Source organism: Neoarius graeffei, chromosome 9, assembly GCF_027579695.1.
Source record: "Neoarius graeffei isolate fNeoGra1 chromosome 9, fNeoGra1.pri, whole genome shotgun sequence".
Taxonomy (NCBI): Eukaryota; Metazoa; Chordata; class Actinopteri; order Siluriformes; family Ariidae; genus Neoarius; species Neoarius graeffei.
Genome location: NC_083577.1, coordinates 63,527,259 through 63,542,288, shown reverse-complemented (window position 1 = coordinate 63,542,288; position 15,030 = coordinate 63,527,259). Strand labels below are relative to the sequence as shown.

The 15,030-nt window shown below is 45.0% G+C and overlaps 1 protein-coding gene across 4 annotated transcripts in view; it reads left to right on the top strand.

The window, feature by feature from the left end:
- The first annotated feature begins 1,561 nt into the window (after positions 1-1,561).
- LOC132891931 (FERM, ARHGEF and pleckstrin domain-containing protein 1-like) overlaps positions 1,562-15,030 on the top strand; it is a 135,504-nt gene continuing 122,035 nt past the window's right edge. Inside the window, exons 1-2 of one of the 4 annotated variants that reach the window (XM_060930069.1) lie at positions 8,216-8,387; positions 8,479-8,539. In XM_060930069.1, the coding sequence (XP_060786052.1) occupies positions 8,336-8,387; positions 8,479-8,539 (113 nt within the window). In that variant the 5' untranslated portion in view covers positions 8,216-8,335. Of the gene's footprint in view, positions 1,792-1,828; positions 2,056-8,215; positions 8,388-8,478; positions 8,540-15,030 lie in introns of those variants that run through there. The other 3 variants (XM_060930068.1, XM_060930070.1, XM_060930071.1) reach the window with 3 other exon arrangements.

Genomic DNA, 15,030 nt, shown 5'->3' with positions numbered 1-15,030 from the left:
TACAGCACTTTCTCCTCCCTCTGTATCATGGATGAAGTGCCCTTGAGCAAGGCACTTAACCCCCAACTGCTCCCAGGGCGTTGTAGCATAGCTGCCCATTGCTCTGGGTATGTGCATGTGATCATTGCTTACTTGTGTATGCATGCGTGTGTTCGCTGCTTCAGATGTGTTAAATACAGAGGAGGAATTTCACTGTGCTTGAGTGTACATGCTACCAAATAAAGGCTTCTTCTTAAATATAATATAATAATTAACCCGGCGGCACGGTGGTGTAGTGGTTAGCGCTGTCGCCTCACAGCAAGAAGGTCCGGGTTCGAGCCCCGTGGCCGGCGAGGGCCTTTCTGTGCGGAGTTTGCATGTTCTCCCCGTGTCCGCGTGGGTTTCCTCCGGGTGCTCCGGTTTCCCCCACAGTCCAAAGACATGCAGGTTAGGTTAACTGGTGACTCTAAATTGACTGTAGGTGTGAATGTGAGTGTGAATGGTTGTCTGTGTCTATGTGTCAGCCCTGTGATGACCTGGTGACTTGTCCAGGGTGTACCCCGCCTTTTGCCCGTAGTCAGCTGGGATAGGCTCCAGCTTGCCTGCGACCCTGTAGAAGGATAAAGCGGCTAGAGATAATGAGATGAGATAATTAACCCAACCTGCATGTCTTTGGGGAAAACCGGAGCACCCGGACACAGGGAGAACATGCAAACTCCACACAGAAAGGCCCTCGCCGGCTGCTGGGCTCGAACCCAGGACCTTCTTGCTGTGAGGCGACAGCGCTAACCACTACAGAAAATGACATCTATTCATCTATCCATTATCTGTAGCTGCTTATCCTGTCCTACAGGGTCGCAGGCAAGCTGGAGCCTATCCCAGCTGACTATGGGCAAGAGGCGGGGTACACCCTGGACAAGTCACCAGGTCATTGCAGGGCTGACACATAGACAAACAACCATTCACACTCAATTTAGAGCCAAGCTGCATGTCTTTGGGGGAAACCAGAGCACCCAGACAGAACATGCAAACTCTACACAGAAAGGCCCTCGCTGGCCTCGAACCCAGGACCTTCTTGCTGTGAGGCGACAGCGCTAACCACTACACCACTGTGCTCACATTCACACCTACGGTCAATTTAGAGTCACCAGTTAACCTAACCTGCATGTCTTTGGACTGTGGGGGAAACCGGAGCACCCGGAGGAAACCCACGCGGACACGGGGAGAACATGCAAACTCCGCACAGAAAGGCCCTCGCCGGCCCCGGGGCTCGAACCTGGACCTTCTTGCTGTGAGGCGACAGCGCTAACCACTACACCACCGTGCCGCCCCTGAGTGTATTTCTGATTAGTTTAAAGTGATCTTCATTGAAAAGAACAGTGCTTTTCTTTCAAAAATAAGGACATTTCAAAGTGACCCCAAACTTATGTCATGTCCATGATAAACACTAATACTCATCATGCATTGCTCAGAAGTGAAGAGTTCTATGAGCTCGCCGTGGCCGCTAGGTGGCGGTATAAACCCCTGCTGGGTGAGAAGGCGGCTGGCTGTAATTCCAGCACCCGCCGTTCCTGGTTGTGGTGAGCGGAGGCGCTCCTGCTTAATCCTGCCGCCTCCAGTCCGCGGGGAGCCGGCCGACATGGCGACCGCCACGACGCTCCTCTCTGCAACGAACCGCGTCTGAACCGGGTTCTGTTTGCAGTTTAGCTCGGGTAGGGTTCGAACTCAACCCCTGCAGGCTTTTTTCCTGAGCAAGGAACGCGTTCTGGGCTTTATAGGAGGTGGAGCGGACGCTGTGCTTTTGTAAGCAGGGTAAGTTCCAGGCTGTGTCTCTCTCTCTCTCTCTCTGTGCCTTTCCTTTCCTTGTCTTGAAAACAGGCGGCTGTGTGAAACTTGTCTGACGGAGATGAAGAGGTTGGTGGTGGGATTGAACCCGAGTCCGTGTGCCAGGATCGTGAGTGTTCTCATTCCCCCTCTCACTGGAACAGGAGCAGCCACGTCTCCATTCAGCACAGGAGCCACATGCCATGGACTCAGCAGGCTTCTCACTTAACACAGTCATCCTGTAAATCCAGGGTTTGTAGCTGCAAATTATCCCTGGATATGTTTTTTTTTTCTTCCTCTTCTTCCTCCTCTTCTTCTTCTGAGGATGAATGCAGGATACACTGGTGCTACAAATGAACCTGAACTGTTGCTTGTGTGTGTTACATTGTTGCATTACTACAAAGGGTAACTGCACAGGTACTGAGTAGGTATCATAAATCACTCTCTCGTTTTTTTCACAGATTGGTGTTTATCTGATCTGATCTGATCTGAAAGTACGGAAGCCGTGAGAGGCCCTTCACATAATCCTTTATTTTTATTCACCTTGTTATCCCGAGATAACGACATAATTAATTCAGGATCTCGAGAAAACAACGCAACTAATTCGAGATCTCGAGAAAACAAAACCGTTATTTCGAGATCTCGGAAAAACAAAACAATTGTTCCGTGATCTCGAGTAAACAGCTGAGAAATGGTTCATTCAGGTGCGCCAAGAGACTTGTGATATGCTGACTTTGGGGCTATTTCTCATTCTGTATAGACACAACTTTGGTCATTAGAATGTCTGGAATAATCGATCACCTAATAAGGCAATATTTTGATGAGGGGTTGACACAGGGAGAGATTGCATTTAGTCTTTTAATAAGGGATGATTTCAAAATTAGTCCGCGGCACCTCCGCAGAAGACTGGCCCGGCTTCGTCTCTACCGACGGAGATACAGTGATCCAGCTGAGATCATGAAATAACAGTTTTGTTTTCTCGAGATCTCAAATTAGTTGTGTTGTTTTCTCGAGATCCTGAATTAATTATGTCGTTATCTCAGGATAACAAGGTGAATAAAAAAAAGATTACTGTATATGAAGGGCCTCTTGTGGCTTCCGTAAGAAAGAAAGCACAACTTTATTCATCTCACACTTGTGAAATTCCTCTCTGCAGTTAACCCAGCTGAAGCAGTGGGCAGCCATGCTAACAGCGCCCGGGGAGCAAGGTGCCTCGTTCAGCCCAACGCCGTCCCATATTAACCTGACTGTAGAGGAAACCCATGCAAACTACCATACACACAGCTGCTGGGCTCGAACCCAGAACCTTCTTGCTGTAAGGCGACCGTGCTAACCACTCCACCACTGTGCTGCCGGTGTAACCTTTTTGACCTGTCAGCTGTCGTCCTACCCTTTCTCTCTCTTCTTCTTCATGGGCGGCACGGTGGTGTAAGTGGTTAGCACGGTCGCCTCAGGTTCTGGGTTTGAGGCCGGTGGGGGTCTTTATGTGTGGAGTTTGCATGTTATCTGCGTGGGTTTCCTCCACAGTTCAAAGACATGCGGTTAGGTTAATATATGGGACGGCCTTGGGCTGAGGTGCACTTGAGCGAGGCGCCGAACTCCCAACTGCTCCCCGGGCGCTGTTAGCATGGCTGCCCACTGCTGTGTGTGTGTTCACTGCTTCAGATGGGTTGAATGCAGAGAGGAATTTCACAAGTGTGTGATGAATAAAGTTGTGCTTTCTTTCTTTCTTTTAATTCTTCTCAGTGTTACTTGCTCATTATTAGAGTATTATATGTTATTTGACGCTAACTGATACACTCCAGTGTTCATGACTGTATCTGCATCTGGGCCGGTCCATCTGATTGAGGTGAGGTGAGTGGATGCTTCTGTTGCCCTCTATAATGAATTGGAGATTTGAAAACTTGATGATTTCTGGTACATTTCTGGTGGGTTGGATCTAAAGCTAGCTAGGCCACACCCAAACCTGGTTTATGGAGTGGGTGATGGGGTTCTGGTGATCACATCTGGAGAGAGGGAGAGGGTTTAACTCGGTCTGGCTGTGTATGGTATGAACAGAGGATCTACTGTTCTAGTGCAGTTTCCAATACACACGCGCATGCACACATGCATACACACACTTACTTTGGTCTTACTGTTCTTTTGTTGACATCATTAATACAGCTCATTAATAACATCTAACCTTCACCTCACCTTTAAAAGGAATCCTTTTGGCTCTTTTAAAATACTTTTTAAGAATTTATTTTTGGAGAAAAAGCAGTTTTCTTTTTGGGGACCATAAGGAAGGTCAAACTGTCTGATATTCATATCCTTGTGGGGACTCAATTGAGTCCCCACCAAGATACGTACGCATGCACGCACGCTTGCTGTCTCGTGGAATTTTCTCTGTAAACAACTTCAAAGCCAGCTGGGACAGCAGTGGGGTCACAGCTTTTCCGGCTGTTAGAAACCACTCATGCTTTAATCGTTGGTTTTGTAGGAATAAACGTTTCCTCTTGCAAATCTGTAGCGGTGATGGGAAACTACTGTTCTTCTGTATTCAAATGAGCAGACACCGAGAACTGCTGCATTTTACTATACGAATTTGTGGGGAGAAAAGACCTGCAAAACTTGACTCTCTAGCATTCATACTTCTGAAGCTGGTAGGACGTTCAGATTTGGGAGGCGAGATCAGCAATGAATCCTCAACTAATTTCTAAGGTTTTGCTGTTATGATGCTAAGACAAAAACAACCATGGTCAGCTGGGATAGGCTGCAGCTTGCCTGCCATGCACGGGATAAGCGGTTATGGATGGATGTGATGATACTATCAGTGTTTGGGTCAATACTAGCCTGAAAGATTTTACTTGAATGAGTATATTTTTTAATATATTATTATGTAGTGAAATGTCTTTGGCTGACAAACAGCAGATCGTGCATGTGAACGAAGTATGCAAGTTGTCTTGTGTAACTTTGCAACAGAAAGTCGCTTCAGTTGCCACGAGGATGTCAGTATTTGATTAGTTTTGAGTAATGGTTGATATGTCTGTATTGTATTGAAAATGGCGGAAAAGAGTAGAGTCCATACATTACTTCTGAACACTGCAGGCTGCATTTTATCCGAAATTAAAACAGAACGGTGTCGAAAAAAAATTACTGTAAATTTTAATTTTGTCGTGGTTTTTTAGGACTCTGTTCATTGTCCTGGGTCATCAGCTTGGATGAAAGATGTATATTTTCAGAGTGGATGTGAACATCACCTTTATTACACTACCGTTCAAAAGTTTGGGGTCACCCAGACAATTTTGTGTTTTCCATGAAAAGTCGCACTTTTATTTACCACCATAAGCTGTAAAATGAACAGAAAATATAGTCAAGACATTTTTCTGGCCGTTTTGAGCATTTAATTGACCCCACAAATGTGATGCTCCAGAAACTCAGGGCCTGTCCACACGGCAACGGATTCAGGTGAATCTGATAAAATTGTTTATCGTTTCGGCCTGGCGTCCACACGGCACCGGCGTATTGGGTGCCCCAAAACGAAATCTTTTGAGAACGGGTTCCAGAGTGGAAAGATCTGGCAACGGCGCCGTTGCGAAGTCGTCTGGATGAGTAGAACGGATTTGTTTACGATGACGTCACAACCACATGTGCTTCACACTGGGTAGAAGTGTAACGAACTCGATGCGAGTTGTCAACAAATCCTATAACTTGGTTCATGAAACGCGCTTACAAAATATTTTCACTGTGAATATTTATTGTGTAATGGTGCAAAGTGAGAGAGAGAGAGAGAATAGCCCTTAGGGCAGAGTCAATCCCGCCAGCAAAAATAGGGGAAAAAAAAGGAGCGATCTCACCTCTTCAGATGTTGGTTTAAGTCCTACAATACATTCCTCAAAAAGGGCGTAGAAGAACAAATTAATCCATCAACGTGTAGCATTCAATTTATTCCGGACCATTAAAGACACCGCCTTCCGCGTAGAATCATACGTCATCCTCGCCGCCATATTGGATGGGACAAAGCGGAGAATAAAGATGCCTCATTCATGTGCTGCGTTTAACCGTACCAACAGGTTTGCCGTCCAAACGAGATCACAAACGGGATTACCTTTCACAGGTGAGACTGGAAAAATACTTTTCATTGTATTTGGTCATTATAACGTAATTTTACGAACAGATTTTTCTGACTGTAGCTAATATGAAGTCTCGCGCATAATAGTTTATGTGCATGCGTCCTTACTACTTCTATTATTCTGGTGTCTCCGATGGGACCGTCTTACAGCGCACCTAGAGGTGTGGTATGTGTATTGCATCGTTTTCAGCAAGCGTTGCGTTGCCATATGTACCTGATATTTTACTGATCCATTGCCCATGTGGACGCGATATTATTATTATTATTATTATTATTATTATTATTATTTTTATAATCTCGTTGCCGTTGTCGTGTGGCTGTAGCCTCAATCTGCTCAAAGGAAGGTCAGTTTTATAGCTTCTCTAAAGAGCTAAACTGTTTTCAGCTGTGCTAACATGATTGTACAAGGGTTTTCTAATCATCCATTAGCCTTCTGAGGCAATGAGCAAACACATTGTACCATTAGAACACTGGAGTGAGAGTTGCTGGAAATGGGCCTCTATAGAGATCTTGCATGTGACGTCACAGCCGATCCAGATTGTGACAGACGCCATCGTGTCGGTCAAACGCCATATTCCGCCTTCTACTTCTGGTTCTACTTCTGCTTTTACTTCTACCTTTTCTTCTGGAAAACCCTACTATATACAATTCTACTACAACGGCTGCGGCTACAAGCTCTCCCTACCTGTGCACGTTTTTTATGTTTTTTGTGTGTATTTTTGCGTGTTGTTCGTCTGTACCGGACTTCAATATCCACTACAACCGTATGGACTTACTAGACATTGGTTTCCAGCAGAAAATGACGGTTTGTAGCGATTTCCATCGCATGCACAACATTCCGGACGAGAAAAAAAAAAAACATTCCGGACGAGACAGCGAGGTCTCCGTGGATTGTTATCGGAAGCAAAGCGAAGGAGGCGGCGCCGGGAGCAGAAGCGAAGCTACAGGCAGAGCCGGCCTGTTGACTAAGCTCAGAAAACAGCTACTCAAACCTCCACTGCCAAGCCTCTACCTCTCCAACGCCAGATCCATGTAAACAAGACGGACAATTTGGAATTACCTTATTCTATTCTATAATCGGCTGGTCAGTGCTATACTCAATACTTAAGTGACTTACCCATCCAATGAGGATAGTTATTTTCTTGTTTACAAGATGCCACATCTGAGTCGCTGACAAATCCTGAATTTCTGTAAAGATAACTGTGCAGAGATTTATAAGCACGCAGTGCTTCACCACTGAACAGCGAGGGAAAGTTGATGAGGTAATTTTACACGTCCGGGTATTCCGCTGGCAGTTCAAAATCCGGTCGTGAAAACTCCGTCCGGAAAGCCATAAGGGTCACAAATCTGTAGATCGTTTATTTTAGACATATATCTAGTTATCTGTTCATTAGAAAAATGAGCCGTGTAGTCCGTCGGTTGAAATTGATCCATTCTGTACACGAGTGCAGCAGTATTCAGCGGTGTTTTTGACCGACAAGATGGGGGTTGTGTACTTTCCAGTCACGTGACTGCAAGATCTCTATACACCTATGGAGATATTGCACCAAAAACCAGACATTTGCAGCTAGAATAGTCATTTACCACATTAGCAATGTATAGAGTGTATTTCTGATTAGTTTAAAGTGATCTTCATTGAAAAGAACAGTGCTTTTCTTTCAAAAATAAGGACATTTCAAAGTGACCCCAAACTTTTGAACGGTAGTGTACCTCTGTTAAGGTTTAGGGATAAATGCTTGCTGTGTGTGGTTATTTGTGAGCACTCGCGTGTATGCCTGTTTGGGCAAAAGTGGCCAGGTGGAGGTGATCATTAATTCTTGTTCTAATATGTTTAGGTTGTTCATTTACCATTCAGCATGGAGTGACTGAATATTCATAATGGACGCTGAATATTCATGAGGCTTAATGGGGCTTAACCAAAGAAATGCTGTGCACGTGTCATGCAACGGCCCACTGAGTTAATCCTTCCTTCAGAAGCAGAACTAACGTTTCTGACTCGTGTGATGGCTTGATTATTTACAAGTCTTAATAAAATCCGTTTTTCCATGTTCAGATGTACTTTGCAGGTTAGGAGCAGTGTTGTAGTCGAGTCACTAAACCTTGAGTCCGAGTCCAGCCTCGAGTCCCCGGTGTTCAAGTCATTAAAAAAAAAAAGACGTCGAGTGTGGGAACAAGACTCCAGCCGCACCATTTGACGGTGGCTGTTTTAGCGCCATTAATGTTAGTTTATTCCTGAACAGGTGAATGTGCATTCTCTTTATCAGGGAGTGCGAAGTATTCTGTCAGAGATGGTTGGAAGACGGATGTAAGTGCAGAAGGTGTGTTTATTAATACAAGTGAAGACACGTAAACAATCCAGAACGGCAGGCGAAATTGTGAAACAGGCAAGAGGTCGAGCGAGGCACAAACAGGCTATCAAAGATGAGAAACAGGAAATCAGGGATCAGGAACCCAGACAAGGAAACAAGGCTTGGTAATGTATCAGTAACACAACTCAATACTTCGCAAACTGTGTTTTCACAGTTTTTATGTAGTTGTGCTGATTGTGCCTTAATCCTGTGCAGGTGCAAGTCGTGTCCGGAGCACGCCCGAGAGTCTACCTGATGCACGCACCAAGGCGCGAAGGTGTGACACTCTTGTACGAAATTAGTACAAAAATGAATGTAGATATAAACATCTTGGGCCGGATTATTATAGCATGTTACAAAAAATTAAGAAGTTTGAGTCCGAATGCGGGCGGCATGGTGGTGTAGTGGTTAGTGCTGTCGCCTCACAGCAAGAAGGTCCGGGTTCGAGCCCCGTGGCCGGCGAGGGCCTTTCTGTGCGGAGTTTGCATGTTCTCCCCGTGTCCGGGTGCTCCGGTTTCCCCCACAGTCCAAAGACATGCAGGTTAGGTTAACTGGTGACTCTAAATTGACCGTAGGTGTGAATGTGAGTGTGAATGGTTGTCTGTGTGTCAGCCCTGTGATAACCTGGCGACTTGTCCAGGGTGTACCCCGCCTTTCGCCCGTAGTCAGCTGGGATAGGCTCCAGCTTGCCTGCGACCCTGTAGAACAGGATAAAGCGGCTAGAGATAATGAGATGAGATGAGTCCGAATGCAGTTCACGCACGAGTCCGAGTCATCAGTGCTCGAGTCCAAGTCAAGTCACAAGTCAGACTCGAGTCCGAGTCCTGGACTTGAGTACTGCAAGCCTGATTAGGAGTGTGCAAGGCTGGAATTGTATGGTTGTTACAATAATACCCTGTCCACACTAGGGATTTTGTACCGATACGATACTACTTTCGTATTGCAACACCTGTCCACACTAGCAACTATACCGGTACTGTAGCGGTATAACTGTATCGGTACGAAACCCACAAATGTATGGGTTTCGTACCGGTACAGTATCGGTACTGTAGCGCTTTGCTGTAGCGTGGACAGATGAAGCGGTTCTGTATCGATACAAATATAATGCGCATGCGCAAAGTCACACACCTCAATCGATGTCTTCGCTGAATAAAATAGTGAAGAACGGAGATTCGTTTGTTTCTTTCTCAACTGCCTCGCGCGTTTTATACGATTCGACTGAATAAATGACCATCAGAAATACAGACTGTACATTGACAACAAAAAGCACACACGCCTTGTTTCATCCGCCATATATTCTCGAAAGGAAGTTACTCGGTAACCACGGAAACATTTTGCGCACGCGCATTTCAACTACCGTGAAAGAAAACCGCAAACATTTCTCGCTAGTGTGGACAGATGCACTAAACTGTACCGGTATACTTTGTATCGATACGGTCTGGGTGCGATTTGCTGGGGGGGATGGGGGGGATCATTCCCCCCCCCCCCCCCCCCCCCCCCCCGGTTTTTATCTCTGCTGAAAAAAAATCCTCGGGGACAACCCCGTCAATAAAACGAACAAACCAAAAAAAAAGTTGACATGACAGGCATGTTGTGACACAGTTTTCTATGGTCTACATTGCACTCACTTTCAAAATGACCCAAAGTGGCAGCTTTGATGTTCACGAACGTCCCCAGCAAATAGATACATTGTAGATAATAACAATATCTTTGCGTTCTATGCAGGGATGCAAACAGCGCGCCTTTTGGCGGATGCTGCCTTTTTCACGGCCGATTATGTTTTTTTTTTTTGTTTTTTTTTTAGGGGGGGCGTTGGAGTGTCTGATTATAGTTTCAAAGTAAATTCTGTATTAAAATTACTAAATAAGCAAATACGTTACAGTCCATGAAACAGGAAGTATAAGGATGAGAAAAAAAACAGTTTAAATCGGAAAGCTGCGCACAATGTGAACTGCGCCATCAGAGCAAACTGTTCATTTAGTATTCATGTATTTTAGTGATTTTCGAGTCACTGTCCATTTAATCCGGAGGGAGAGAAACATCACAGCAACGCGACAAGCAATGCGAACTTTGTTGTGTGTAAGGCCCAATCCCAATTCTAATTTCTACCCCTACCCCTTCCCCTTGGCCCTTCCCCTTGAAACTGAGCTACAAGGGATAGGGCTTGAAATTCAACCCCTACGTATTGGGATAGCCCTTCAACGATCGCATACGTCATCGCGTACCTCCGTCAGCGTTTACGTTAGCAAAACGCGACCAAATGCGTCACTGGCTGCGACCAGCCGCTACAGTCAGAGCCAGAGGCAGAACCAGAAATCTCTGCTGGCAGGGTGTGATTTGTTAACTAACACCACTGAATGGGATATCTTTGGCGCTTCGTGCACCACATCCGACAGAATGAGGTGTCAGAACACTCATGTAAACAATAAAAGCGAGAATAACAGAACAAAACGTACGCAGTCAAGCAACCGAAAACAATACTCACTCCCAAAGCTTTTTAGCAGCAGCTTGGATTTTAGAAATCGCTGCTCATTCTCAGCTCGAAAGCGAATCAAGCGGCGTGTTTCCTCTGGATAACAACTTAAAACACGTAAATAATGGAGAAAATACATTTATGACAATCTTTCGCCGCGGGAACCGCCATCTTTCTGAAATCCGCATGAAATCTCGCTGAAATCCGCATGGCATTGTGGGAAATCACTCAAACCCCTTCGTTCGGAGTCAGCTCCAGGAAAATCTCCGTTTGGAGGGGTACAGAAGCCCTACCCCTTCCCCTACCCCTCCGCGTTAACTGGGATTGGGATACCCCTACCCCTTCACGTGAACGCGCAAAATGGAGGGGAAGGGCCAAGGGGTATGTCCAAGGGGTGAAATGGGATTCGGCCTTAGTGTTCGTGTATTTAGTCAGAGAGATAGGAAGATGAATTTACTATCTCTGGTTTAGTGTTTATTTTCATTTAGTGTTATTCATTTGATATCATCGGATGTTATTGAGCTGTTAGCCTATTGTTACCTTAATTTTGTGACGTTTCATGATAATAAAAAAAAAAAACATCCCCCCTTCTGGTTTTTTGACAAATCGCACCCTGGATACGGTTATACCACTATCGTACCGGTATATATGTGAACACAGCTTAAGATGTGTCGTCGTCCTTGCACTCTCGGGTCAGTCAGTAATGGATTGTATGCCTCAAAAGGTCAGCAATAATAAACTTGTCTCAAATGTACACTGTCGTGATTGAGCATAATGAGAGTTTATTGTCACTGGAAGTGCATGTGGATGGGACCCCGTGGCGGATGTTTGAATAACTGTTAATTTGCATTTGTAATTAGATAAATGTGTTCCTATGAAATAAATTTGGATTTCAGGCATGTGACACATTGAGACCATCAAGTGAGAAACTGCTCTGCTAGAGAGGCATCGTGTTATTCCACGGCATGTCCGTGGTAATGAATCACTACAGGAAACGTGTTATTTGTATAGTACAAAGTACAGTTTAAATACACACGCTCCAGATCACTCTCTCTCTCTGATGCCCCTCAGCCAGTGGAGGCCTTGTGGTGACATCGCTGGTCAGGAATGTGTGATAAACAGAGTGGAACAGACCTCCGAATCGGAGAGAAAGAGGAAAGGCTTGGAGAGGACAGCTCTTTCATTCAGTGCAACAGCTTAGCAAGTCTCTCAGCGAGACAGCCTCGGGGTTACCATTGGTACCAAACCCTTTTCTGACATCATGTGTGTTCACATACACACACAGACTTACCTTTCTGGAAAGCCAGGCTTGAGGTCATATTATGAAGGGTATTGAATTTCAGTAAACTGGAACAAGGGTGAGGTTTTTCCTCTTAGAGGACTCATTAAAGGTGCCGCAGGAAAGTAGGCGAGACCTATAGCGAGATCAGCCTTTAAAAGCCAGACTAGTGTCAGTGATCTTGTGTATATCCTATATGCAGCTCTGTTTGTTGGTAGTAATTTGAGAGCACACACAAGATGGTGGCTCATTTAATGGCTGTCTCTTAAGGGATACATTATTCGGAAAGGGAACACTTCATTCTCCATTATCCTCCGTCTCCTCTGGGTCCTAATGTTCACAGGGTTGGTGCGATCTAAACGGATTATGTGTTTGAAGTGTGCTTTATGGAGTGCTGTAGAGTTGAGCTAATCTTTATAGATGCTTTTTATTAGCCATGCGAATTGCATTTCATGCTGCTGCATGGTGAGTGTACGTCAGGGCAAAACCGAGCTTCTGTTAATCTAAGCGTTTAAGTTTATTTTTATAGCGCTTTTAACAATAGACATTGTCGCAAAGCAGCTTTACAGAAATTTAAAGACTTGAAACATGAGCTAATTTCATCCCTAATCTATCCCCAATGAGCAAGCCTGTGGCGACGGTGGCAAGGAAAAACTCCCTCAGACGGCATGAGGAAGAAACCTCGAGAGGAACCAGACTCAAAAGGGAACCCATCCTCATTTGGGTGATAACAGACAACTTGATTGATAAATAACTTGCTTCTATAACAGTGTCCTATAGAGTCGCAAAGTATGACTGTGAAACCAGGAAATTCATTATGGTTTTAACACGGAGTCAGTTTTGTTGACGTTCTAAACCGTTCATTGATGGAAACTTGAGTGCAAAACTGTTCATGACAAACTGCAGTCCTAGAGTTAGCAAGTTAATTGTAGTCCTCAGCCATAAAAGCGTTACTGTAACACTACGTTCAGACTGCAACCTGAAACGACCCATATCCGATTTGTTGTGAAATCCGATTTTTTTTGTTAGGCCGTTCACATTACCAATTATATGAGACTTGTATGCGATCTCCAACATGAACGGAAAACGACCCAAAAGTGTCCCGCATGCGCAAATTGACACGTAATAAGCACATCTACGTAATACGTAAACAAAAAAAAAAGCGCACTCTTCAAGTTTGCAAGTAAAGCATGGAGATGAGGCGAGACCTGGCGATGTGGTTTTTGTGGCGGCGGCGGAACTCGCACAGTAATCTGATTAATGTGGGCAGCAGACTAATGAGACCGAAGGTGTCAAGTTACTGGAAATTTCCAGAACAATCTTATAATCTTGTAATGCAGGATGATTTAACATCCAGGTCCCTACCAAATCCACCATTAGCTTGATCAATTCTATAAAAGTCTATTTAAATTCTGAAAACTGTACAAATGTTGTTGTTTTCCACCAAAGAGGCGGGATTAGCCAACGCAGAATAATGACGTTTGTCTCTTGTTGATGACGTGTAGGTCGCATGAATGCGACCTGTCCGGTCAGACTGCAGTCGCATGTGAAAACAACGGATATGCATCGGAATTAGGACCACATATCCAAGCGGCCTGGGTCGCATGTGAAAAAATCGGATCTGTGTCGTTCAGATTGCCAATAACAAATCGGATGCAGCTCGCATATGGGCAAAAAAATCGGATATGGGTCGTTTCAGGGTGCAGTCTGAACGTCGCCTATGTGTCCAGAGCGTCTTCCAAGTGCGACTTTAGACTGTCCATATGGGGCCGTCCTCCACAGGAGCGATGCGATGAGACTCCAGCCAGACGTAGGGCATCAGGATGGATCAGGCAGGTCCGAGGAGCAGAAAAGGTCAGGATTGACATGTAACTCAGGAACAGGTGGGGAGGGGTGGAGAAAACGTAGATTGTTAGGTATGCCCAAATGTCACCTGATGAGTAAGAACAATATACAATATTGTGATTACACGTATATATTTGGTTTAATGGCTTATTATTGTTTTAAATGTAATTTCAGTCGAGAGTAAAATCACAGCTTCAGAACCCATTATGGGAATTCTTCATGAGCTGCCAGAACATGTGACACGAATCAGTGCACACGAAAATACCACTGGTTCGTTAGCATGCTTATTTGATTAACCCTGTAGAAGATACAGGGTGACAAATTAAAGGAAAAACCAGCATTTTGGTGGCTGTTGGTCGTGGTGGGGCCCCTACAAGCCATCAGAGTGTCTTCAGTTCTCCTTTACATTACGTGATAGGCATTTCGCAGATCCTCTTATCCAGAGCGACGTACCGTACAGTGTACCCAGAGCAGCCTGGGGGCTCGGTGCCTTGCTCAAGGGCACTTTAGCCATTCCTGCTGGTCCAGCGAATCGAACCAGTGACCTTTTGGTCCCAAAGCTGCTTCTTTAACCATTAGGCCATGGTTTTTACAACTCTCTGGAACTGAACCGGATGGATAGACATCAATCTTCCGAAAGATATTCCTTCAGTTAGTGTTTTGATGGTGGTGGTGGTAGTAGAGAACGCTGTCTAACCAACGTCCCCCTGTTGGATTGAGATCTGGTGATGATGAATGCTATAATGCCCATCAAAGCAGTCACTGTGTCCTCATGCCCTGTGGATGGTCCAGGGTCATCCTGGACCAGCCCACTCCCATCGTGATAGAAATGTTTCCTCATGCATTTTATTGTTGATCAGTCAGAATAACTTTGCATTAATCTGCAATGATGTGTTCTTCTAAGAGGACAAGTGGACCCAGACCATGTCTGCAAAATGCCCTCTCCAGCCACCAGTTTGTCCTTTTAATTCATTACTCATCAGGTTACAGAATGCACTTGCAGTATGATTTGCTGTACAGCATAAGACATCTGTTATACTTGATATCTGTATGACGGGGTCAAAAGCGGGGCTGCAAAAGTACTGGAGTGTTCATTTGTCAGAGGATTCATTAGAACGCTCACATCACAGGGATATAATAGTAATATAAAGTAGGTTTGTGTGTGCGGTTG